This window comes from Berkeleyomyces rouxiae (genome assembly GCF_048999995.1).
Source record: "Berkeleyomyces rouxiae strain 22BRR77 chromosome Unknown BrBRR77_ptg000001l, whole genome shotgun sequence".
Taxonomy (NCBI): domain Eukaryota; kingdom Fungi; phylum Ascomycota; class Sordariomycetes; order Microascales; family Ceratocystidaceae; genus Berkeleyomyces; species Berkeleyomyces rouxiae.
The window spans coordinates 391,082-415,596 of record NW_027396491.1 but is presented as its reverse complement, the minus strand read 5'-3'; the positions used below and the strand labels follow the sequence as shown (position 1 = coordinate 415,596).

The 24,515-nt window shown below is 51.2% G+C and overlaps 7 protein-coding genes across 7 annotated transcripts; 3 read left to right on the top strand and 4 right to left on the bottom strand.

Moving 5' to 3' along the window:
* Positions 1 to 267: 267 nt before the first annotated feature.
* On the bottom strand, positions 268 to 1,612 carry BROUX77_000127 (uncharacterized protein; the record flags this gene model as incomplete). The annotated part of the gene is made up of 5 exons (XM_073745680.1): positions 268 to 458; positions 529 to 1,145; positions 1,203 to 1,298; positions 1,369 to 1,408; positions 1,486 to 1,612. 5 exons carry the CDS (start codon positions 1,610 to 1,612, stop codon positions 268 to 270), a joined length of 1,071 nt encoding a protein of 356 aa, XP_073608364.1.
* A 1,235-nt stretch (positions 1,613 to 2,847) lies between these two features.
* On the top strand, positions 2,848 to 5,293 carry BROUX77_000126 (uncharacterized protein; the record flags this gene model as incomplete). Its single annotated transcript, XM_073745669.1, has 3 exons — positions 2,848 to 2,892; positions 2,966 to 4,454; positions 4,527 to 5,293. The coding sequence occupies 3 exons, from the start codon at positions 2,848 to 2,850 to the stop codon at positions 5,291 to 5,293; spliced, it is 2,301 nt and encodes a 766-aa protein (XP_073608363.1).
* Positions 5,294 to 5,423: 130 nt separating this feature from the next.
* Positions 5,424 to 6,253, bottom strand: BROUX77_000125 (uncharacterized protein; the record flags this gene model as incomplete). Its single annotated transcript, XM_073745658.1, has 3 exons — positions 5,424 to 5,651; positions 5,717 to 6,045; positions 6,115 to 6,253. The coding sequence occupies 3 exons, from the start codon at positions 6,251 to 6,253 to the stop codon at positions 5,424 to 5,426; spliced, it is 696 nt and encodes a 231-aa protein (XP_073608362.1).
* A 1,077-nt stretch (positions 6,254 to 7,330) lies between these two features.
* On the top strand, positions 7,331 to 8,567 carry BROUX77_000124 (uncharacterized protein; the record flags this gene model as incomplete). The annotated part of the gene is made up of 3 exons (XM_073745647.1): positions 7,331 to 7,736; positions 7,857 to 8,091; positions 8,237 to 8,567. The coding sequence occupies 3 exons, from the start codon at positions 7,331 to 7,333 to the stop codon at positions 8,565 to 8,567; spliced, it is 972 nt and encodes a 323-aa protein (XP_073608361.1).
* Positions 8,568 to 8,599: 32 nt separating this feature from the next.
* On the bottom strand, positions 8,600 to 10,997 carry BROUX77_000123 (uncharacterized protein; the record flags this gene model as incomplete). The annotated part of the gene is made up of 2 exons (XM_073745636.1): positions 8,600 to 8,825; positions 8,899 to 10,997. 2 exons carry the CDS (start codon positions 10,995 to 10,997, stop codon positions 8,600 to 8,602), a joined length of 2,325 nt encoding a protein of 774 aa, XP_073608360.1.
* Positions 10,998 to 11,524: 527 nt separating this feature from the next.
* On the bottom strand, positions 11,525 to 15,104 carry BROUX77_000122 (uncharacterized protein; the record flags this gene model as incomplete). Its single annotated transcript, XM_073745625.1, has 4 exons — positions 11,525 to 12,041; positions 12,119 to 14,278; positions 14,369 to 14,760; positions 14,835 to 15,104. The coding sequence occupies 4 exons, from the start codon at positions 15,102 to 15,104 to the stop codon at positions 11,525 to 11,527; spliced, it is 3,339 nt and encodes a 1,112-aa protein (XP_073608359.1).
* Positions 15,105 to 21,002: 5,898 nt separating this feature from the next.
* Positions 21,003 to 23,381, top strand: BROUX77_000121 (uncharacterized protein; the record flags this gene model as incomplete). The annotated part of the gene is made up of 2 exons (XM_073745614.1): positions 21,003 to 21,223; positions 21,446 to 23,381. 2 exons carry the CDS (start codon positions 21,003 to 21,005, stop codon positions 23,379 to 23,381), a joined length of 2,157 nt encoding a protein of 718 aa, XP_073608358.1.
* Between the last annotated feature and the right edge of the window lie 1,134 nt (positions 23,382 to 24,515).

Below are 24,515 nucleotides of genomic sequence, written 5' to 3'. Positions count from 1 at the left end.
TGTCGGTCTTGCGGGCGGGTTGGCTTTGCGTTCGCGTTTCGACGACCCCCTGGGCTTGTTATTGTGCGGTTGGCTGCGCTGCGACTGAGTAGACTGTGCAGAGTCTAGAGATGCTGCAGACGTACTCGATGTATTGCGGTGGTGGTCTGGCTTCGTTGCAGTTTTGGTCATGCTACCGGATTTAGAAGAGCTAGGCTCTATGGATTCGGGTCTGGGTGCATTGTGTTCCTGATGGGGTCTGGTGCCAGTAATAAAGTCTGCCAAAGTCTATTCCGCAGTCTTTTCTGAACCATTGACCCCACTGGGAGTACCGGTAGCACCACCCTTCCAAAGTCCATAGAAGCCATCGCAGTTCTTCCACATCTTGATGGTGCCGTCCTCGGACGCCGTGGCATACAACTTGTTATCAGGAGAGAAGGCCACAGACCAAATGGGACCGTGGTGACCCTTATGAGTTTCTAAACCAGAGTTAGTAACTAACTGTATCATCGGCAGCCGACCAGAAATCCAAATGTTGCCTTGACTTACCAATTTCACTTCCGTCATCCCATCTTAGAACTCTGGCCCAAGTTCCAGGATCCTCGCCGACGACAATCTTACGGCCTTTTACGTCAAGCCCAACACTGGCGACTTTGAATTTGACATCCATGCGCTTGAGTTCATCCATGGCGCGGACGCCGCCCCAGAAGTAGACAAATTTGCCGGCAGCAACCGAGAGAACGGGTAGTCCGTCACCAATATCCGTGGAGTCGGTGTAGTTGGGCGCCAGAGAGACCAGCTCACATGACTTGATTTCGCCATCGAGAACTTCGGAATGAATCATGCAGCGCGACGACAAATCAAACCAGCGCAAGACATTGTCTGACGCAGTGACAAGCGTGTTGACATCCTGAGTCCAGGCAATGAACTTGATGCTTCCAGTGTGAGTGCCAGCGCCAATCTCAAAGCCTTGAGAGGCCTGGATAGTCGTGGGTGAGGCAGTGTCAGAGCCGACTAAACTTGCAAGGTCAAAGATGCGCAGCTTTTTTTCCATGCCACCGGTGGCGAGAAGATCCGAGTTGTCAGGCGGGTAGGCAACTGCACGAACAATGTGGTCATGTTGGATAGTGTAGAGGAGCTCGCCGGAGTGTGTGTCCCAGATTTTACTACACAGACTCTGGTTAGAAAGCGACGTGATGGGGAGAATGAGCAGCTACACTCACGCCGTGAAGTCAGCAGAAGCTGTAGCAGCATTTGTGGAATCTGGGCTGAGCCGCGCCTGCCACACTGCGCCCTTGTGGCCAATGAAAGTACCGATCCTGAGCAAGACACACGTGTTAGAAGTTTCGTACGGGATTTTGTCAAGGCCGAGTTGTTGCAAAGACGTACCAGTCGCCAGTTTGACCGTCGCGCAGCATGGGGTTGTTGTCTAGATAGAGTTGACGTCAGTCAGCATGGCGGTCGCACATATATAAACATGATATGGCCAGAGGGCGCTCTCCGTACCCTTGCATGCAGATATCAAGTAGTAGACCTCTTCTTTTTCAAGGGGTGAGAACTCAATATGAGGCACCGGCCGAGAATGGCCGTGACACGTGAGAGGGACGTATTGGCGAGATTGTTCGGAAGCCATTGTGGAAGGTATATCAGAGATGGAATATCAAGATGGAGTCGAGAGACAAAGAAGTAGAGGTCGTGGATGAAGAGAGGTTGCGAAAAAGGGGTCGACTCGAGGCTGGATGTTGGTTCAAGGGCGGACAAGACGAGCACTGGTAGTTGCAAGCCGGGATTGAATGTGGCCAGATTAACGTTAGGCAGGCCAATGAGCGTGATAAATACTGAGTCGACTAGGGCCGCTTTTGAGGTCGTGATGGTCGTGAGAGAATGCAGCTTAAAGATGGGTAGTTGAGAATTGAAACTTGGATCAAGGCTGAGCTGAAGATTCGAGGGTATCTTGCGAAGGAGAAAAGAAGGGTTAGAGGCAAGGCAGAGAGCGCTGCAAATAGAGGGGCAGGATTCAGTAACAGTGTGCAGAGCTACAGAAGCCGGAGTCGACCGAAGCTGGCGAAATGCGGAGAGATTTTATTAGTCACGGTGTGAGAGCAAAACAAAAGTATGACAGCCAAGCAGAAGCAGAAAAGACAAAGAAAAGCGCAATGTTTCCTTTTCGCGATGCAAAGAGCTTTGGGTGAGGCGTCACGGAGAAGCCAGAATGGCCGACCCTGGCTCGGTGAGGTGCATAAGCAAGTGGGGCAAGGGACAGACACGTGCAGCTCACCGGTGTGGAGCACTAGTCTGGTAGCAAACGGGGGCGCCGGGGGGGGGGGGGGGGGGGGGGGGAAATAGATTCACGGGTCCCAACAACACATAGTTCACGGGTTCAGGTGGGGAAGGAAGTCGGAGGAAGAGGCTGGTGGGGCAACCATTGTTAAGCTCTAGCTCCGCTGTAACTTGTACATAGTACATGCATGATAACTAGCTAGTTACATAAATAATGTATGTACGTCAACGGTTTGCTGACTTAAGCTAGCTTCCTGCCTTTCTCTCTTGGCGATTATCATGACCGACGGTCATAGCAAGGCAACTACTTCCTCAGCCCATTCTGTTTCGGCCTCCATCTCAGGCTTTTAGTCAGCGTCCCTGTGGATACGAGAACCTTCTTTGAAGCCTTCGCCCCGTCCAATCACATCTTCAAGCCTTCTTTGCTAGCATTCTTTGGGCTTGTCTTGAGTCTTCACCAACAGCAGCTCTGGAGCTTCAACGTCACCGTTTTGACTGCCAACACCAACCCCAAACCCATTGCGAGATTCTAGCAGCACTGTGCATTTTTCCAATTGTCGCCTGCACCTCTCAACTTACGCCCTCAAAATGGCTTTCAAGCTGTCTGCTCAGTTGGTCGGCCACGAATCCGATGTTTGTCCTACCATTCCACCATCATCGCCAGCTATCATCAGCTCTCTAACCACTTCCATGCTCTTCAATACAGGTCCGCGCAGTTATATTTCCGTCCAATTCTCTCATTCTTACAGCTTCTAGAGACGGCACCGTCCGCAGATGGACGCGCACTGGCAATTCCGCATTTGAGGGCTTTTTGGTCAGCCAAGGTTCCGAATACGTGAATTCACTGTCCTATCTGCCGCCTTCGCCTCTCTACGGCGACGGTCTTGCGATTTCCGGCGGAAAGGATACCATAATAGATGTTCGAAGCCCAGTTGCAACACCTGCTGACAACGCCGAACGTATGCTCGTTGGCCACGGCCACAACATTTGCACCCTCGATGTTTCCCCCCAAGGCAAATATCTGGTTTCTGGTGGCTGGGACTGCCAGGCACGTGTTTGGCCGGTCGAGAAATGGGACACCGAGTTCATGCTCCAGGAGCACGAGCTTAGCGTGTGGGCAGTTTTGGCATATGACGAATCAACCGTAATCACCGGGTGCGCCGACAAAAAGATCCGTATTTTCGATCTTAGCAAAAGTGTTGCTGGCGATGTTCGCCCAGTATCAACCATAAATGCTCCCGATATTGTCCGTGCTCTTTGCCGCCTTCCAGCTGGCCACTCGACCGGAGCTGAAATTGCCTGTGCCTGCAATGACGGCATAATACGTCTCTACAGGCTCAATGGAACCATGGTAGCCGAGCTCGCTGGTCATGATAGTTACGTTTATAGCTTGGCTGCCCTGCCCTCCGGCGAAATTGTCAGTTCTGGAGAGGATAGAACTGTTAGAATATGGAATGGGTCTTCTTGCATCCAGACCATCACTCACCCCGCAATCAGCGTCTGGAGCGTTGCTGTCTGTCCTGAGACTGGTGATATTGTGACTGGAGCTAGTGACAATGTAGCCCGTGTCTTCACGCGAAGTCCTGAGCGTGAAGTTGATGCCGAGACACTAAAGCTTTTCGAAGAAGCCATCTCAAGTTCGTCCATTCCCCAGCAACAGATGGGCAGTATCAACAAAGAAAAGGTCCCGGGCACCGAGTTTTTAACGACAAAGTCAGGCACCAAGGATGGTCAGGTTCAAGTCATAAAACATGACGATGGCTCTCTAGCTGCCTACACATGGTCCATGAGCCTACAGAAATGGGATCATGTTGGCGCGGTTGTTGACTCAGCTGGAAGTAGTGGCCGCAAGCAGGGGTACAATGGCCAGCAATATGACTACGTTTTTGACGTTGATATTGATGAGTCCAAGCCACCCTTGAAGCTCCCGTACAATCTTTCGCAAAATGTTTTCGACGCAGCGCGCAAGTTTTTGGAAGACAATGAACTACCAATTAGCTACCTTGACAATGTCGTGCAATTTTTGGAGACAAATACGAAGGGTGCTTCCATGGGCCAGGTATCAAGCGCTTCACAGTCTGATCCAATGGGAACCGAAGCCCGTTATCGGCCTGGTGACGAAAACCGTACCACCTCACCCCAGAAAACGATACCCCAAACTCAATACGTTACTCTCGTTAATGGAAAATTTGACAGTAGGTTGAGGTTACATGGACATGACAAGATTCCAAACATTGAATTTACTAACAGTACGTGCCCAACTGTAGATATTTTCAACAAAATTTGCACCGTCAACAAGAATTTAGTGAGCACCGGCAACAAGGAATTTGCACTCAATCCCTCCGAGGAGCAGGTTTTATCTCAACTTCGACCGAGCATTGAGGGCAACACCCCCATCGACTCAACCAGCCTGGATACGGTGATCAAGGTGGCATCCAAGTGGAACTATCCCGATGTTCTTCCTGGCTTAGACCTCTTGCGCTTCCTGGTTCGCTACCCCGATACCATCAAGTATAAAGAGTCGGAAGGTGAAACCATTGTCGACTTGGTAATTAAGAGCTCCGTCAATGCCCCTTCTGGCCAAGAAATTAACGCAAACTGCGTGGTCATGGCTATCCGCTGCCTTGCCAACATTTTTGGCTCTACTCAAGGTGTAGAGCTCATGTCAACCGAGTTCACTAAGACAGTGGATTTCCTCGAGAGAGTTGCGGGCATTAACGGCTCGGCCATTGGCGCCAATAATCGCCACGTGCAGATTGCATCGACTACAACTCTGATTAACCTTGCTGTACTAAACATGCAGGTTGAGTTCCCCGTAAGTGTGAGGAGACGTATAATGGCGATTTTGGGAGTGATTATCAAGGAAAACACCGATGGTGAGATACTCTACCGCAGTCTGGTGGCACTGGGCACGTTGGTTAGTCACAAGGGCAGCGACTTGGGACGAGACTGGAGTTCATGGGTTACATCTGTGGTTTCACGTTGTGAGGAGGCTAGAGTGCAGAAGCTAGCTAGAGAGTGCCTGGAATTTTAAGGTGAGATAGCATGGTTGGTTATAATGAGACACGAATACTTCAAGCGCACGGACGGACGTAACAAAAAGCAAAAGGGTATATAAGTACAGAAACACGACCAAGAGAAGCACAAGTGCAGTGCGGCATTCATCATGCCAGCATGACCGACAAGGAGACCAGAGTCATGGCTAGCCACAAATGCCGGGCTATCGACACAGCCACGGCGTGTGACGCTTGAGAATTAGAACGGTCTGGAGCTTCCACCACAGTCACAGTGTATATATCCGCGAAGCCAAAGTCGGTGCTGTTGAAGCAGTTGGACTCGTTGACGCGGGCGACCTTGGGGTCACCAGGCTCGGCAAACTCGATGTCAACGCACTAGTTAGGCGAAGTAGGGAGGTTAGAAACTATCGATACAGATGACAGGACCCGGGAGCACTCACGGCATACAACGCAGCGCCATGCTGGGCCTGCTCAACGACTTGGATCGTGGCCCTGTCGCCGGCCTTGACCGAGACGTTGACAGGCATGGGCACCTGGGGGAAACACACAGTGCCGGGGTAGGGCGTGTTGGACGGGCCGACCAGCTGGACGTCGCGCAGCATAGTGTACGACATGTTGGGCGGGCCGCCGTCGGGCCCGTCGGTGCCCAGGCCCAGGTTGATGTGCAGGTTCGCCAGCTGGTGGCCCTGAAACCAGCCGGGCTGGAAGGCCACGGCGCCGCCGGTGGTTGGCCAGTACGTGCGGTTTGTCGTGGTGGCGAGGCCGCCGCCTGGCAAGGAACGAGTTAGCAGAGGGTCGCTGGGCTAGAGCGAGTGAGACAGTCGGTGGTGGGACTTACAGGGATACATCCATTGCATGCCGTAGGGGAAGCTTTCGTTGGTGATGAGGTTGTTCCCGCGGGTTCCCGGGTATGAGAGGACGATGTGGGCAGCGCCCAGCGACACTATTGCCAGGGCGAGTACGAGTGACCGGAGCATGGCGGAGTGTGTCTGTATGTACGAATGTGAGGCCAAGAGAAGACGGCAGGGAAACGAGAGCAGCAGGAGATAAAAAAAGAACAAGAGATAAATTAAGTATAGCTTGGGGAGACCAGCACCGCAGCAGTTATAAAAGCACACGAGCAAGATGAGCGTTCTGGGCCACGGCCTGCACAGAGACGGCTGGGCTGGGGGGGAGGGGGAGGCGGGACGCAACTGATATACCTGCGTTTGAGGTAGCACTGAAATCTGCGTGTGTGCGTCTTCTCTTCTCCTCTCCCGCGGAACAGCACTGGCAGCTTGCGTTCCTCTTGTCTTGTTTTCTCGAGGCTGTTGGCTGTGACAATGGGGCTTTGATATCCGACCTGTAGCTAAGCACGTTGTTATCGGAGACGAAGAAGAACCAAGAGACTTTCCAAAGCCGCCGCCGCCGCGAGCAATGTCGCACCCATGGCACCAACTATATAACGTCCCCAGCTATAGAACAGTCCCTCTAAGTGTGCCGTCTTCTCGCCCACAGCCCAACACTCCCACCCTTCATTGCCCTTCAAAAGCAGCAAGTTAACATGCCATGACATGCCAAAGTCTGGCAGCAGTGGTTAATGCCGTCTCCTGATTGGCCGACCGTCCGTTCTTTAAGCGCCGGGCCCCACACAGTCACTATTACAGCACATGTGGGGGGCTGAACGGCGCGCCGTGATTGGCTGCGGCGGACAGGGGGGCTGTTTTGAGCCTGGAGCGTTACGGAGAAAGATCTAGACTCTGGTGGGAGAAAAATGCTCGATCTACGTGAGTGCAGAGAGGAAATGGGACAGATGATGCAAAGAAAAAAAGCTTGTTTGCCGTCTTTTGCAAGGGCGGAATTCAAGGCCTTTTCGGGCCCGATGGCCGTTGTGGTTGAAGGCGGTGAAGTGTTGGCTCGGACTAACAAAAGACCGGCAGAATTAGAGTAGCACAAGGGCGGTGTCACAGTTTTACCACACTCTCTCCTCCACTTCGAGTCACGCGCATCTGCTCATACACGCAATACTCCAACACATACCTACACGTAACCCAGCCCCATCACCCACCCCCGCCATGGCGACGCCCAAACCCACCCAGGACTGGACGCCCGTCCGCCGCGGCAAAAAGAACCGCCGCGCACAGCCCACCAAGGCCCAGACCGCCTCCGCCTCCGCCGACCCCACACCCGCATCGCCGTCCCACCCGCCGCCTGCATCTCCGCCGACCGTGACGCTCGCCGAGATCCGCGCCGCGCATGAAATGTACGCTGCGCAGTGGGCGGCGGCGCCGTGCAGCGTGCGCCTGGCGGGCTTGCTTGGCGAGCGCGACGTGGCGGCGGCGGCTGCGGCGGCGGCGCGGGTCCGGCGCGCGGTGTGTGTGGGTGTTGGGAGCTTTGATGCCGAGGTCGGGTGGCAGGCGAGGAGGCGCGCGCATACGCAGGTGATTGCGTTTCTGGAGATTGTCGAGGCGCTGCGGAAGAGTAAGATGCTAAGCATGTTGGGGTGGGGGGGGGGGGGGGGGGTGGGAGGAGGACATGAGCAAGAGAGGCATGGCCGGAGTAAAGGCGAGATGGCGTGTGCTGACGTGTAGTGTCGTGTAGAATCGGGCATGGCGTCTTTCAGATGCATCTTCCAAGAGCCGGCGTTTACCACCGAAGACTGCAAATTCATCGAGTCGCTGGGCCATGAGGTCGTCGCGTCTCCCGCGGGCTTTGAATGCATTGACGAGACTACATTTGTCTTTGGTATCCACCTGTACGCCGCGATCTACAGCGAGATGCTGTCACACAGTCTGCCGGCATTGTTTGTCGGCACGGGCTGGGATGCATGGGATGAGTATGGACGGCCACCTTTGTTTTTTGTGTTTTGTTTTTGCCGAGAACAGGAAAAGAAGAGCAAGCTGTATTCACAACCAAGGGTATCTTAAGAACACAGGCTGACTATAGGAAAATTAAATCACTGACAGTGTGCGCTTATCAAGCACCACCAAAAAGCCCCAGCGCATCGCCGAAATGCACGCCGCCTACGAAAAGGCCGAGTTCCCACAGGACGACAGCTATACGTTTTCGAGTACCGCTATATACTGGAAGCCATTCCAAGAAGCCAAAGCCGACACACTGACTGCCGCCAATAGCCAAGCAGGGCTAGAAAAGCCGCCCAGTGCTGAGTGTGACGGCGAGTCGGAAAAGGCAGGCGATGCGAGTAGTGAAGCCCAGGCCGACAAACCAGATCAAGACAAAGACAAGATCGAGGCTGAAAAGCCAAGTATAGCCGAGGATAAGACGCCCAAGGTCGCAGGCAATCCAGTGTAATAACCGATGGAATCAAAAAATTGCAGAACACTTTACTTCTGCAGTGCATTAATCTCATATCCAATCAACACCTCTGTCGACGTGCCCTCCCAGCCTCGCGTGCCGGCTGTTGAAATCATGAAGCGGCAGGTTGGATCAATATACAAATGCGAAATGACGCCAGCGCGCGGCGGCCCTGGCACGATCAAGAACGGCACAGAGTGTTTGCCTTCGTTGGTGTCTTGGAGGTCATACAGACGGAGGATATCGTGGGAGGCGCTACGAAACAATGTCATGTTAGTATCAAAGTTAGAGAGACAGACACAAAGAAAGCCACAAATACAAAACTTACCACACCAAGTGTCGCCCGTTGGGCATCGCGCGCACCGCGCTGACAGCCCCGCTGCCGTTGGGAAAGCGCAAGGACCGCTCCGGCATCCACCCGCTACATGCCTTGTGAATGTTGTACTCCTCGACCGTCGAGTTTCGTCGCCCGACAAAGATCTGGTTGCCATCCGGGCTCCACGACGCGCCCATGCACCACGGCGGCGTGCCGCGTGGGGGGTTGATCTTGGCCACGTGATTGGCCACGCGTCTATCCCAGATACGCATCGTCCCGTCAATGGCAGCAGACATAAAAGTCGTCTGTGACACTTGGCCGAGCTCGCCTGGCTTCTCGGGCTCGAGAGATGTGAGGATCATGGGCTGCGGGTCTGTACTAGTGTCGCCTGGCGTGAATTCTGTGCCGGAGCCCTCCTTGGCTGTAGTAGCCGGGAGTTTCTCGTCAGATTGGCAGTCTGTGAAGTCGAGACTCATCATTTCTGTGGGATTTTCCTGTGTTTCTGGAGCAGCGGGCTCGGGCTTTGTCGGTTTGGTTTCATCTTCCGCTTTAGCCTCGGCCTCGGCCTCAATGAGAGGCTCGTCCAAAGCCGATTCAAGAGGCTGCCCAAACAGAGACGTATCAAGAGAATTATCCATCATACCTGCCGAAGGAGCCGCATCAGCGCCAGTGTTGTCATCGAGCTTGGCCTGTGTCTCTTTATTCAGCTCTGCGTCAAGCTGTTCGTCAGGGCCCACGGCATCCCCCATTGTGATATCATGCGCCTCGCCAGTATCAAGACTTGTGTCAAATGAGCCAAAGCCCTCAGCACCAAAGCCAGAGCCGCCCACGTCATCACCAAACAGCGACCCCGCATCACTGCCACCAAAAAGACTCTCATGACCGGGAGAAGGCTGCGATTCGGGCACTGCCGCCATGTTTGGTGCAAAGGGGTTAGGCTTCGCTGCTGCTGCGGTGATAGCTGCTGATCCCGCTGTATTTCGATTGCCGTTGGAGAGGTTTCCCAGGAGCCCTGTGCCAGGTCGAGCATCATTATTCGAAGAAAACGTATCACTTGGGGGCGCTTCAACGGCTGCTTCGGCGGGAACTGGCGCGCCGCCGGCTGGCCGCAGCTCAATGGATGCAATCTGTCCGCCGTTGCTGTCAAACGACCGCTGAACCTTGCCGGTGTTCAAGTCCCAGCTAAGAATACGTTTGTCCCAGCTGCCACTCAATACGCTGCGCTCGTCGGGTGCCAGCGTCAGCACGCTGACGGCGTTTGTGTGTTCCTGCAGAGAGCAAATCCGCTTGCCTTCGTCGTGGCGCACGGTCTGCAGATTGATACAGCCAGAGTCCAAGCCTGAGAGAGCCCATAGCGCTTGTGAGTTCACAGCAAGCGAATACACGGGTGACAGGAGATGTTCCTCGGGTTTGAGAAGCCCGCCGGGCGGAGGGGGCTCATCGTTTTCCCAGTAACCCATCAGCACGCCAGCCTTGAACACGCTGTCGACAAAGGGGTGGCGCTGGGCCACCGTCAACGGGAGCTTGCCATTGATGGTGCTAGCCCCGTCGTATTTACGGATGTACCCATCGGCACCTCCCGTCATCCAATAGCGCAGATCGGGGGTGACGGCAATAGCATTGATACTGGTGTTCTGCGGCGCCGCCATAGTCGGGACTATATCATATATTCGTGCTGTGATGGTTTCTGGTCGGAGGGAGGGTCGCAGGCGCAATGCCGAGGGGATATTCGAGCTTTGGGTCCCAGGAGAAGTCGGTTGATCCAGCGTATTGTTTGTAGAGAAGGCGTTCTCCTCGTGCTTGGTATTGGACATTGAGCCATCATCGCCCATTACTTGATCGCCATCGGCAGTGTTGCCCCTGTTGTTGTTGTTATTGTTATTATTGGAGTCGTCGTCTTCGTCGTCGTCATTGGCATCGGCATCTCTGTCCTCTTCGCCGTCTGCTTCTCTGTCGTCATCCGCATCGCCATCGCCGTCGGCGTCGTCGTCCTCAACCTCGTCCTCATCCTCTTCGTTTTCGTTTTCGTTCTCGTTATCGTCAACATCGTCCATAATTTCGTCGTGGTCATTGTCTGAAGACGCCGCCGAGTCGCGATCTTCGTCGTCCATTTTCGCAGCGTCAATCGCAATATTTCAAGTGAAGCGCCAATTGGCCGTGCTGTAATCCAAGCTCGATCTCCGTCGCGATAATGATTGAATGGTTTGTCAGCAGGGTTCTCAAGCCAAAGCCGTTGTCGAAATGGCGGTCGAGTCCGTAGGCTTTCGTGGTCACAGTTTAAAGAGCGACGTGAGGTAGGAATGCGATTGTGGCGGTTAAAAAAAAAAAGAAGCCCAAGATGCGCGAAATGCTCGATGTAGTGGATGACGAAAACGGCAAGCAAAAATTGGCGTCAAGTTCGCGCATCCCAACAACGAAAGATGAAGCTGTTGTTTGATCTATAGGGTTATTGACACTAGGGTCTACATGTACCGTCGGCTATGATTTGTGTTACACACATTCCGGATGAGTAAGCACCTCACTCATGGTGAACATGTAGGGTAGAGTCTGGATCATGTAGAACTTGTCCTTTAACGACCAGCAAGAAGTGCATCTAAGAGAACGTATATACCATTGAACGCGAATAAATCTTTGCCACCTAAAACTCAATCAAAATACCGACTTTACAGCCAGCCTCGACCTTCTCTTCCTGCCCTTCTGGAGGCGGCACAGGGTTTTCACCTGTCGACTTATCCTTCTGGCTCTTAGCCTCAAATGGTTCACCCATGAGATTTCTCTCATGAGACTTGTTGTTTTGAGGGGACAGTCTCAAAGGTCCCGAGATCCAAGGCTTAATCACCTTCGTGGATTTGGCCTGTCCTGGATCCATGTCCGGAATGTCCTCGTCCTCGCTGTCTACATCCGCATCAGAGATTGCATCTTGCCCGTTGACCTCGAAGTCTTGGTGCTCGCGAGACATTATAATCATCTCCAACCGTTCTTCCAAGCCCATATCCATGAGATCTGTTTCTGATAGCGCATCACTAGGGCTTCCCAGTCGATTGCCCCGACAATCAACACATCTGCATTCTTCGCTACATTTCTTCACGCAGATGTGGCCGCAGGACAGCTGCTTCTTGCATCGAACTTCGCAAAAGACTTTGTCATGATGGTATCTAGAGATTTTATCCTGTTAGTATCAATCATGGATTGGCGAGATATCATGGACTAATGGCTTTCGGTGCCCACTTACGAATGACAGCGCTTGGGGCATGCATGACCACAAGCCAGCTTCTCTGTACATTTGGCTCTACACCCTCCATCCAGCAATTCAAGATCATCTGGCTGTGCAACACGGGTTTTGGTTCCGTGTTTCTCGCAAACTAATTCAAACTCTGGGCCTTGGCGTTTCTGACCCATCAAGATCTGCTGTGTTGCAAACCAGGCAGTTTGGGCTTTCTTTGCGTACAAGAAGTTTGAAAAGTTTCCAAAAATGTATAGGCCTCGTCTTGCGCGACTGAGTGCTACAACGGTACGACGGAAGTCATCCAGGAAACCAACTGACCATTGGCCAGAATCTAGCGGGCTACGGACCAGCGAGAGAAGTATGACGTCGTTCTCCTCGCCCTGGAAGGCATCGACTGTAAACACGTTGAATGGGCCTGTTGTCATAGCTTTGATGCCCGTGTCTTCACGAAGTAGCATGCGGATTGTGGGAATTTGGCCTTTGTAAAACGTGAGTACCGTAATTTTGTCGGGTGCCGTGCCATTCTGCACCAGATACCGGAATATACCTACCAGCATCCTGGCCTCCATGATATTCGTGCGACTCTTGAGCCCAGTAAGTCGTTCGGGCCACTCGTGGTGAAACCAAAACGTTTCTAAGCCGCTCATGCCAGGAACCAAGGGCCTCTCTAGTCTGTTGCACACAATTTCATGATCTACCAAGCTTTCGTAGAAAGGACTGATGAGGCTGCGAATCTTGGGCGTCATGCGCCGTTGCACTCCAAGCATGACGTATGGAATACCAATATTGACCAGTCGCTCGAAGAGAGAAACACAGAGATTGTAAGGAGACTCGCTGAGGCACCTCACGTCGGCATGCGGTGCAAGCTGCTTATGATCTCCTACAAGAATCATTTGCTCTATTGAAGCCAAGGGGGCAGCCACAAGGTTGGCTTCGCGTGTCTCGGCCGCTTCTTCAACCAGCATGACTTTCGGGGCGACATGTTCAATCAACTCACGATACTTTGTAAGTCCAGTTGTTGTGCAACCGAGAACTGCAGTCTTATGCAACCGGACCACATCGGCATTTCGATGCTGTCTGGCACGGTTGCATGCTCTGGCCACCATACTGATCTCTTTTATGAGACCCCAAACCTGATCCCGGCCAGCCTCGGCGAGTTTCTTCAACCACAGTTTGTACACCCACGGACGGCGGGCAACTGGAATTTTATATAAATCTTGATGCTTTCGAAGCGTGGTTTCGATATTCTTCCACAGTGCATCAGACTCAATCACATTCTTGTCCGTTTTAACATTGTACTTGTACTTAAGTGGAATAAAGACTTCTTTTCTATCGTCTTGATCCTGAGGCGCGAATTCTTCCTCAACTGGGTCGGGTATGTCAACATCCTCCGAGGTATCTTCTTCAGTGTCTGGGGGGATATCCAGATGGAGAGAATTTTCAATGATACGCCCTTCTAGCCAGTCAACTAAAGGGTTGGCCGATGACCCGAAGATCTCCAAGCCTGGAAATTCGCTCCAGTCGAGAGAAAAGGACTTTTCACTTTGATTTGTAGTGACAAGCCCCGCAGCTACAAGATTCTCAACGGTCAAGAAATCGGTGGGATACGTGGTTTGGATAACCTCCTGCAAGGCAACGACTTTGCTCAGGCGCTTTTTTTCAAGCCCATGAAGACCAAATGATTTTGGCTTTTCGGCCATGGCCAAGTACAAGGAACGAACAGTTCTCTCGATAATATCGGGTTCTCGGCTGCGAGAGCCAAGTCGAGCAACTTTGGCGCCAAGATTCAGACAGTTCATCAGAAGCTGATCCAGGGCTCGATTGGTTTGAGCAGTGATTAGAATTACATCGCCTCGAGGCAGGTTTTCAAGAATGATCTTGAGGGCTGAGACGGAGGTGAAAGTTTTTCCTGTTCCAGGCGGACCTTGGACAATGGAGATTTCCTTTGTGAGCATCAGCTGAAAGGCCGACAGTTGAGTAGCATCTAGCCCGGAAGCGAGACTGAAACTTTCTGGTAGAGTAGAGCTGAGATCGATATTGAGGTTGGGAAACTCTTTATGGGGAAGCACCATCGATTCGACATTGATGATGGAATTACCTCCACTAAAGAGGGGCGCTGGACGTGGCTTCTTGTTCCCGCCGATGAAGAACTTGTCAAACTTGGTGCTTTTGTGACATTGTTAGCAACTCTAGTGAACTAACTCAACAATATAAAAAGTAGCAATGAAGAGCTGCTTTGATTTGAGCTGTGCTTACTCTTCTTTGGTCCATCGTTTGAGCCCCTCCATGACATGTCGAACTGCCTCGTACAGCCCAGAGTTCCCTGCTTGGATCATGACCATTTCTTGGTCAGGCTCCAGCATGAATTTGGCGCTTTCTTCGTCACTCCACGACACATCTATGCGAGGGGCTAAAAATGCATGCTCGTTTTCGTCGGGTAGAAGGCCGCCCTCGAGACTGCGTTTGGTCACGACAGCAATAGTGACTTTTGAGTTGAAGTTATCAGAGATTGGGGAAATGGCAACAAGTGAGCCAGCCGTGAGTCTTTTGGAAGATACCCAGTCGATCTTGGTGGGGCTTCTTTCGACCGAGAACGAAATGCGGTATGAAATGCCTTGGATATCTGCAACAAGACCTTGGAGGCGAACCTAGAGAGCGAAATGATGAAAAACACGAACTCTCCAATAGTATTCAAGCCCGCGACTAGGCAATATTGACTTACTTTGGAGTACACCTTGGTCTCCATGGTGTCCATCATGCTTGGATTCGCCTTGTATTCGTTGACAGAGCGCCGTAGCAGCTCAGTTGCGTCATGGCGAAGAAGAGAGTAATGGATCGCGGCATGTGATTCCTTGCTCTCGGGAAACTTGGAGACGTCATTTTTTAGAGGAAGTATTGGGTCATCTGAGATGACTTCTTCTTTTGCTGGGATATCGCTTTTCCACCAAAGCGGATAGCTTGGTGTGTTTTCTTGAGCGTCAAGTTCTGGCATTTTTAGACAAAGGCGACCTTGACGATCTGGAAGTGTCTGGCTAGAAGAGATACCGGGAAGTCCTCCAGAAGTACCTTTACCTGCTAGTTGAGCTTTGGGGGCAAGTTTTTGATATTCCGCAGTGATTCAAGGTTCATCGGTCGTAGAGGCTTTTGGCTGGATTGTCAGGGTTTGTGGGATGTTTGGACGAAAAGTCTCCTGGAGCCACAGTCATTTGGCCAAAGTATGTGTTATTTTACCGGGAGAAATGAGGGGACGTTTGCCATGAGGCAGGTTCTTCAAACAGAGCTTTCATCTAGATTACAAGAATACTTGTATCACGTAAAGTCAAAACTTGCAAAGCAGTTGCCCTCTGATGTGGCCTTCACCTCGATCTGTGATGGTAGCACAAACCACAGCGGGCTTTGCTAACCCTATCAGTAAAATAGGGTATAGGCCTATATGTGCGACGTGAAGCGCTCAACCCTTCCCATGAGCCAAGCTATATAGCCTGGCCCTTGTCATGGAGGAGAGTGTATATAAAATATCATACCAGGCGTCAATATATACTGGGGACTTAGTAGTGTGTTGATGGAACTTCTCAGTAAATACTTCCGGGGAGCCGGTGCCCATTTTGTGTGCAGGCCAGCCAGCGGCGGTGAAACAAGACCACAAGCTGATATGCAGGTATCCTGTGTTCATGGCGGAATATTATAATATTAGTTAGAGCAAGAAAAAAGGCATCACTTGGTTTCAAGGCAAGCACCAGCAAGACTGCTTCACTTATCTCTGCAATGTAGAGCAATTTGAGGCCGCATTACAGACGTCCGGCCAGCTCATGTCAATCTAAGCTGCATTGGGGAGGGGGCTTGGGTTCAAGCCCCAGGGAGCGATGCCATGGAAAGACAGTCATTCAACCAAGGAAAAAGCGCGCCGCAGCCCCTGATGCACACCTACACTTGTACTTGCCCTTTTCAACCCTGGTGCTCTTCCGTGCTGATAGATCCAGGACCAGAACGGTAGTCATAGGCTGTTTCTACCTAACTGGTCCAAGACTCTTCCCTTTCCGAGCTGTTCATATCACGGCTGCTCAGATTTGCTCAAGAAATGGATGGCCTCACACAAGAAACATGATGTATAAGAGAGGGGTACATGGCAGGATTGATTCTACGCTTGTTTCCGCCGGAGCTGCCTGCATATGCAAAGGAAGCACGTAGTGCACAGCCTGGATAGGCACTTTCTGAGTCTAAACACAGACTTGCCCAACCGATGTAGTATGAAAACCAATGGTGATAGAAATAAATTGGCGCTTGTGTGTTTTCAGGGTCCGGCGCATGAAAGTAGACAGAAGCCCATGTGAGCCCTACAACTCTGCTTAGCGACTCAAAAAAACGCGTAGAGTTTGTTATTATAGGCATCTAATGGCGATTCAAAGTGAGAGAACTATCACATGAGAATACATCGGCGGTAAATACGGTAGCCTATGGAGCCCGAAATCAAGATGAAAAGCACAAGTGATGAGATACCCGCCGATCCAACACCATATCAATATCATGTTATGGGAGTGTAGAGCGATCACGACCTTGCGGCGCGTAACAGGCTTTTGGACTTCACACCATGGGAGCCCTTTTACTGCGTTTAACCTAAAAACAACTCCACACTCAAAAATGCGGTAAGTTGAGCTGGGCTGGTAGATTGTATGCCAGATCTACCACACCACAAGAGGCGTTGCTATGGCCTCGGATATGGTTGCTCAAATCGGAAGTTAGAGGGCAGCCAAAGTCACATATAACCAGGCCAGAAATCAATATACCAATGCCCAAATAAGAGATGTGTCACTTTTGCTTTAATGCAGTTATTTATGCAAATAGGCCCTGTATCTTTAATCCAAAATGGTGATGTGTGACCAAGACAGGGCGCAAATATCCGGACGAAACCTAGTTTCTTCCCATCTACCCAATATATGTAGTAGTAAAGTGGTATTAGATCAGACGTACAAGGAGTGTGCAGGCCGTGGTTGTGGTTGCGAGTGGAGAGCAGACTGGAAGGCAAAACGTATGACTTGAGTGAGATCAATGACCTGGACATGCCCCAAAAAAATAAAGGCCACAGATTAAGCATAACTTGAGCGGGATTTGTTTTGAAACGGAGCTCGACGGCAAGCGACCACCATACCTCAAGTACAACATTGAAGGTTCTCAGTTATAGACCTACATCAACGCCGAAAAGTCCGTCTCTTTGACAGCTTGACAGCTTGGAAGATGGGTTAATTGGGTGGTACGGGCTGGCAATGGAGGCAGAAGAGTGGCGTTTTCCAAGTGAAATAGCTTCGAGTATAACTTGCGGGCCGGGTCAGTGTTGACTGTGTTGGAATCGGAAGACCAATGTATATGGATTGGAGGAGTATGTTATGGCGAGTAGGGACAGCCAGTAGCCGCAGAAGCAAAGGGATTGTGCCAGCGCACGTGTTAGTGATGTTGATGAAGTTGTGATACAGTGAAGGAAAGCAAGAAGCGACGAGAATATACAAGCAAGGTTGCAAGGGGGAAACGGAGGAACAGCCAAAGAAGGGAGAAAGGAAAGGGGAACGTGTGCACGGGAGCGTGCAATACGACATGACTGTTGATACGGCCGATACCAGCATATATGTAGAAGTTGAGGTGGAGGTAGATATGGAGATGGAGATGGAGGCGAAGGCAATCTTGGTGCCGTGCTTCAAGCATTAGCTACTAGTACCGGTGTTCCGTGGCGAGCCAGCCATAACCCCGTGGGATAGAGGTTGCATCAGGTTTCCCATTCCTCTCGGCAAATAAAATCGACGTCTAGGTCATCTGGTGCTCAAGTGCTGGTGTCGAAAGACGTGGCTAGAACGCGTGGTGGTTTTTTACAGGCCGAGCCCTGATCTATGTACGTGGGGGTCTGGGTTTGGCACTGGAGTTACTGAGGAGTAGCCAGAGACAGACAGAGACAGACAGAGACTGACAGAGACAGACTCGAGGATATGGAAGCTCCAAGCCTCGTAGACCCAAGGACTCGAAGGGCATGGATCGACTTGTCCCCTTGCCTTGCCTTTTTCGGGCCGTAAAAGTGACAACTCTTTTGGCCAGTCAGACTAAGCCGTATTTGGCATGTATAGCCTCGGCCTCAAGTGACACACGCTGCATAATGTCGATTAAAGAAGGAGAATTATTATATCAGAATGATGCAAACCCAGTGTGCGTGCGGGCGTGTATACGGACTCCATATGTCGCTCTTCCTGCACTTCCAAGCCGTTCTTGATCTTGCAGGAGAGGTCGTCCCGCGATCAGTCAGAGGTTATGCAGCCAGTTCTGGCAGTTGGTTGTGGTTATGCAAATAATAGACGCACTTTGGCAAAAGACGCATCCACTGCTGGGGTATCATACTCGCTCTCATGAGCTGGGAGCCCGTCTCTCCCGTGACTAAAGATGCCTCCTACACAAGAACTCTTGTTCGAAGAAACCGTCACTCAAAACACCACTCTCCTACCCCCTTTCATTGCAGACCACCAAGTCCTGGCCGAGCTACACGTGTTTTTATTTTGCTCTCGAGATCCGTGTACTATATACATGCATAAATGTGCATATATGCGCAACGCAGTCCCCATGGAATAAATGAACAGCGCCCTGAAATGTAGACATCCAGTTCACCCAGCAAGCATGCGCCACCGGGTTTGTACTTGTAAACTCAGCATTCCTGGACTGTCGTTACGGCCATGGTCCGGACTTGATCATAGAGGTCCTTATTGTTTCTCCCCCGCCACGTGTCTATGGAAGACAAAAATGGTCTCCAACAACGGTAAGCTTGCTACCTAGTGCACAACCCTAGCTCTTCTCACTATCCCCCACCCCCATATTTGAGCTTGATGGAACCACCCTGGACCTTGAATCCTGACACACAGGACTTAGAACAAGGCCTGGAAGGATTCGCCCTTTTGAACAACAGCCCTGAACCCGACAACGACAAGGTCTTCTGTGCTTGAACTAAATACTATCCACATACTTCTTGTACCACATGAAGTGACGCAGGATGTTGCAGGTCTCAAGCTGGACTAAAGTGGTGTCGAACAGAATAAAAAATAAGGTCTTGGACATGTGTGCTTATGTTCATATGTAGCCATGTATGCACGTTCAGGCCGTGTCGTTCCTCGGTTGTGAGGATACGGCCCATAGTCATTTCCCCGCACAGCCTTCTTTTGCAGCGGCCAGCACTCGCACTTCAGATGCTATGGATTCTGTACTGTCTTTACATCACGGAGGATTTGCCCCCTGAACTGGCTGCAGTTCTGATTCCACGAGTCCAAAGTGCGCCATCAGTGTCCACCCAAGTACATATATACATACATGTGTATTGTTGGGCTCGACCATGGCGGAAGCACATGGTTCGCAGATGTACAATAGAAATATGTAAACAAGAATATGACAACCAGCCTCTCTTCCAGTGCCCCAAAGATATGCTCGTTCGTCACCCACGCCTATCCTTCTTCTCAACAACATGTAACTACTTGAAGTTTGTTGCCTTACAGGTCAAACCAGGAGCATGTCCTTACCAAACGACGTCACAGTCCGAGGTAAAACGCGGACATTGAAGTGGATCACGACATCATACTTTAAAAGAAAAGACACGGCTAACAGGACTGGCCAAGGGTCAAAGCTTCCGGAGACAAGTGAGACTGGCTCCCAAGGCGAGACATGGACAGCTCAGCCAAAGGGAGGTATTCCTGTGCACGCAGGAGCTGCTGTTTTGGGTCTGGCCAGCGGCTGGCTAATAAGAAAATCCGATGGGGGCTTTCACGGGGAATGAAGGAATAAGCTAACACAGCATGAAGCCAAGTACTTAACTGCATCGACTACAACCACAAAGCCGCAAGGCGAGAACATGCCGCGCATGAAGATGTCCCCTTTCGAGGCCCTTGCTCTGGCGCAAGAAAGAGCCTAGCTTCAAGCTCCGCGCCAAAGAGCCAAACCACATGAATCCCTGAGGCGCCGAGGTCAAGTCCCAGCCCGAGTCCAAGTTTAGCCCAAGATGACGGTCGTGTATCGAGTCAGCTACACTTGGGCTCTTCTCTACCACACACCGAACCACACGATGCCGACCTCAGCTATCGTCTTTAATTCACTTGTACCCTGCCAGATTTCCCAGTCCGTAATCTCCCACTGCGGCATGCTACAAGTCATGCTAGGAGGCTGCCGGAGTAGAAACTATGACATGGCATAGTGCTATCCAGAGATAAATGGCAAATATGTAGCTAATTCGATCAAAATGCCATACAGCTCTTCTACCCATGCTCTGGTTAACCCATGTCGTGGTTACAAATACACCTCCGTGACTCTAGGTCTCCATCTGTCACTATCACATCAAAAAAAAAAAAAAACCTTGCAAAAAGAATGCATCCCGGATAACTAACTACATGATTGGCTGTAGATGAGCACGCGTCGAAGCATGTCGATGCCCAGCCTGAAAGAAAGCTGCTTACACGGTAAACCAGAAGCAAGCTCGACAGATAGAGTCTGTGGGAATATGCAAAAGAAGAGAAATCAAGTTCCTTTAGAGAGAGTACCACACCACACCTTTAAAAGCCTACCCAAAGAGGGCTTCATAGAACTGGTGCATCACCTCCGCTTCGGTATTTAAAGAGGCAGCACATGGCAACTCTTCTTTGTTGGTTTGCGTTCCTCTGTTGTCTCGTTTCTTGCTTGTCGCCGTTCCATCTCAGCCACTCCGTCTTTTGCGCTTTACCACTTCTTTAACAAACTTCATAACACGGGGTGTCCTTTCCGAGTCTTCTTGTTGGTTTCGTGGACTGCCCACCGAGTCCGACTCTTTCTCCAGTCTTGAGGCTCAATTTTCTGTCCTTTCTCTCACCTCAGCTTCTCTTCGTTCACTCGTGCTCTTTTCATCATGACTCTTCATGTGTCCTACCAGCCCCAGAGTCCCACCAAATACCAGGTGGTAATACCCTCTGAGCTTCAGTCTGAAAGAGAAAAGGAGCTGACCGTGCTGCCCACCGATCGTGACTGGGAAGCCCGCCGGGATGAGATCATCTACTTTTACCGAGACCGTGAGTACACTTTGAACGATGTGATCAAGGTCATCCAAGACAAGTATCTCTGGAAAGTCACGTAAGTACATGTTGGGCCTTATATTGGCCGTACTCTGCCATGGAGAAAGCGACAGTCGCACTTTGTTTCTATTGAACAGTAGGCTCTTCAAGAAAGCCCTTGTCAAGAACTAAAGACGAGTGTTCTTATCGACACACCGAAACAACCTCCATCCCCAGGCCCCTAGTCCCCCCATACGTCCATCACATCTATGCCTGACTAACGCCTCTGCGTCTCTTCTAGGCCGCGCATGTTCAAGACTCGCTTTGACAAATGGGGGATCCGCAAATATCAGAGGCATGTGCCCAGGCGCGAGCGGTCTTCCAGGAGTCGCCGGCGGTCCGCAGCAATGTCGGTGACTCTGGACGTCCATACCCCTTCTACCTCCCCAGATGGCAGACAACACTCTACTATGGCGGGCCTAGCCTCCATGATATCCGGCGCCTGTTCCATCACGGGAGAGTCTCCGTATTCTACTGCTACATCGACGGCGGCATCTGCTACAGCTGCTGCTGCCGCGGGCGGGACCTATTCCTACAGCTACGCATCTTACAATTCTCCACCCACGCCTCTGCTGCAGTCCAGCCCCCGGATCAGCTACTCCTACCTGGGCCAGGGCCCACTAGCATATAACGAAACCACACTGTCTTCTCAGGCCGGGACCATTCCGCGATCTTCCGTCACACCATCTTCAGTTTACGCTCCACCGCATCCCTATGCTACCGTACTACCACCACCTTTGCCCATGACTTTCATGCCTAATCCAGGCATCACTCAGCATCTAGCATCCTCTTCACACATCTACTTGCCACGCTCGTCATCACTGGGCTCAACGCAATACACAATCGACTACGCAGACAGCCTGACTGCCACCTCTCCACTCGTGCCGCTATCGGAAATAGACGCGAGCATAGCACCCTCCTCCGTCAATAGAGACTCCGTCACAAATGCTGACGTGAGCACCCTTCCCCTGCGTCACGGCAGTTCCAAGTGCCCGGGGCATGGTGCATGCCCAGAGAGTGCTGTGAAGCTCAACGCAGAGCTATTACGTTCGATTTCTCCAGCCATCGCCGCCAATGGCACCAGGGGCCAGATGGAAATGTACCAGGCCCTGAACCACACGGTCAGCTACATGGCACATCTCCGATGCCACGTCAGAATGTGCTGCCAGAATGAAAGACTGCTTACTGACTCGCCAACTGACATGCGGAGCCATGTACGGAGCCTCATGAACAATGTCTATCCGACACTGTGCTCCGGCATCGTTGGTCTTGTCAAAGCAACTAGTTCCCGCGCGGTTCTTAACTCACTGCTAAGTGCTCTTGAGACTGAGTCCATTGCCATCCAAGGCCCGGAGCACGCTTTGTCGAGCCTGGCTATGTGCCTGCGTTATCTCTTTACCATGTACCCCCAAGATGCTTTCCGGTGTTTGATTGAGGATATCTCGCAGCGGATGTGCCAGAAGATCTTTGAGCTCTTTGGCCGTGGAAGTCCAGTTGGCTTGTACTACTTGCTGGAAAGCCAGTGCAGCTACATTATTGACGAGGGAATCATGGTCAATCTTGACAATCTCCTCAAGTCAACACATACCACTCTACGGAGTCACCCTCAAAGCACCAATATCGAAATGGCTCGCTCTATGGCACACCGAGACCATGATGCTTCTGCGCCCACTGCTATCACTTCAAATTCTGCGGGTAATAGCAGTGTCCAGTGGGTGGAGGCCCGGGCCATAATTGAGCTAACATACAAAGTTGCCCGAACAAAGCTTGACATCAGAGAGACTGACCCCACGATTTCGACCTTGATGGAGGACGTCCTCCACCGATGCACCGAGCTCCGAAAGGCCGCTATGGGACATCCTCATTCAAAGCAGGTTCAGACAGAACTTTCTATAGTCGAGGCCCTCGTGCCGCGCATCAGTTTAATTATGGCTCAGAATCTGTACTACCGCGGTGTCGAGTCAGCTGATAACATGAAACAAAGCCAGGCGATACAATGGCTAGAAAACTCTCTGGAGCATAGTTCTCGATGCCATTCAACCTCGAGACTGTTCCATCTCTCAATCGGCATCGCCCGTCGGATGTTTGAAGCCTGCAATGACGCGCAGGCTTTGCTCCGTCTCCAAGAGCTCGAATACCGCTTCAAAGGGCCGGCAGCGAGAGCCAATCCTTGGTGATACCGTCTGACCTGGTGTTGTAGGGGCATGATTCTCCGTCATTTCTTCAAATGCGGATGCTAAGGGACTTTGGTTGAGCACATTTTCATGTACAATGGAAAGATCCCAGGTGTACCTGGACTCGCGAGGGACTTTATAGGAGGGGGGCACACGTCAAGTGTAGATTACGAGGGTTGTATTCCCTGTTGGAAAGATATGTGGTCATGATGCCGCGTAAGCGGCTTAGAGGGCCTTTTCTTGTTTTTTTTGCCTGTATATGTGTAACCTTTCTTGTTGAAGGCAACAACAGTATTGTTGTTTCTTTTCTTCATGTACTGCTTCTCTCGTTTTGCTTCTTCTTTCTTATATCTACGGACTACTATGGCCACAATATTACCACGATTTACTACATACTATCACAGATTATACGAACTCCTTTCACTAGTATCAATATTAAGCCCGTATGAAATGCAACCCGCATCGATATCAGCCACAGATAATCCTATTCGTGGGCCTGTACGAATGCCTAGCAGTATTTCTTCTCGAGTTCCGCTCCCCTGCAAGTCATCGCTGATCTCATCCACTTTCAATCCTTCATTGTCGAGCCACCCCTCAGATCCTGGTCTACCCACTCCTTCGACACTCTCACTCTGACCTGTCAGAAAAATAGACATCCAACTCTGACTAGCGAGTCACTATATGCAAACTTTGACCCCATCTTTGCCAGCCAGGGATCCATCTGTCTTGTCCTGGGGCAACTTATAGAAGGGAACTCTTCTTTCCCCAAGAGATCACGAGCTTAATGCGATATCGATTTGTCCGGTCATGACTCGGTTAACAAACCTCGTCTAGGTGGTTACTTTAAACTTCTGTTCAACTAGGAATCCAAAAGTCCGGGTGTCATACCACACTGTAAAACCCTTCACAAACAAAGAGTTCCAATTCTTGACGACTCCATGTCGTTCATACTGGACAGGCGTGATTGGTGTAACCATGATACTTCCATAGCAGTTCTACAAATCAGTACCGTTGCAAAAGCAGCTATTACATCAGACAATGGCCACTTTCCAGAATGACTAACATCGATTGTACTTTCTGGCGAGCTCGAGTAAAAGATTGCGCCGGTGAAGGCTTTCTATGCGCCATATATTGTGT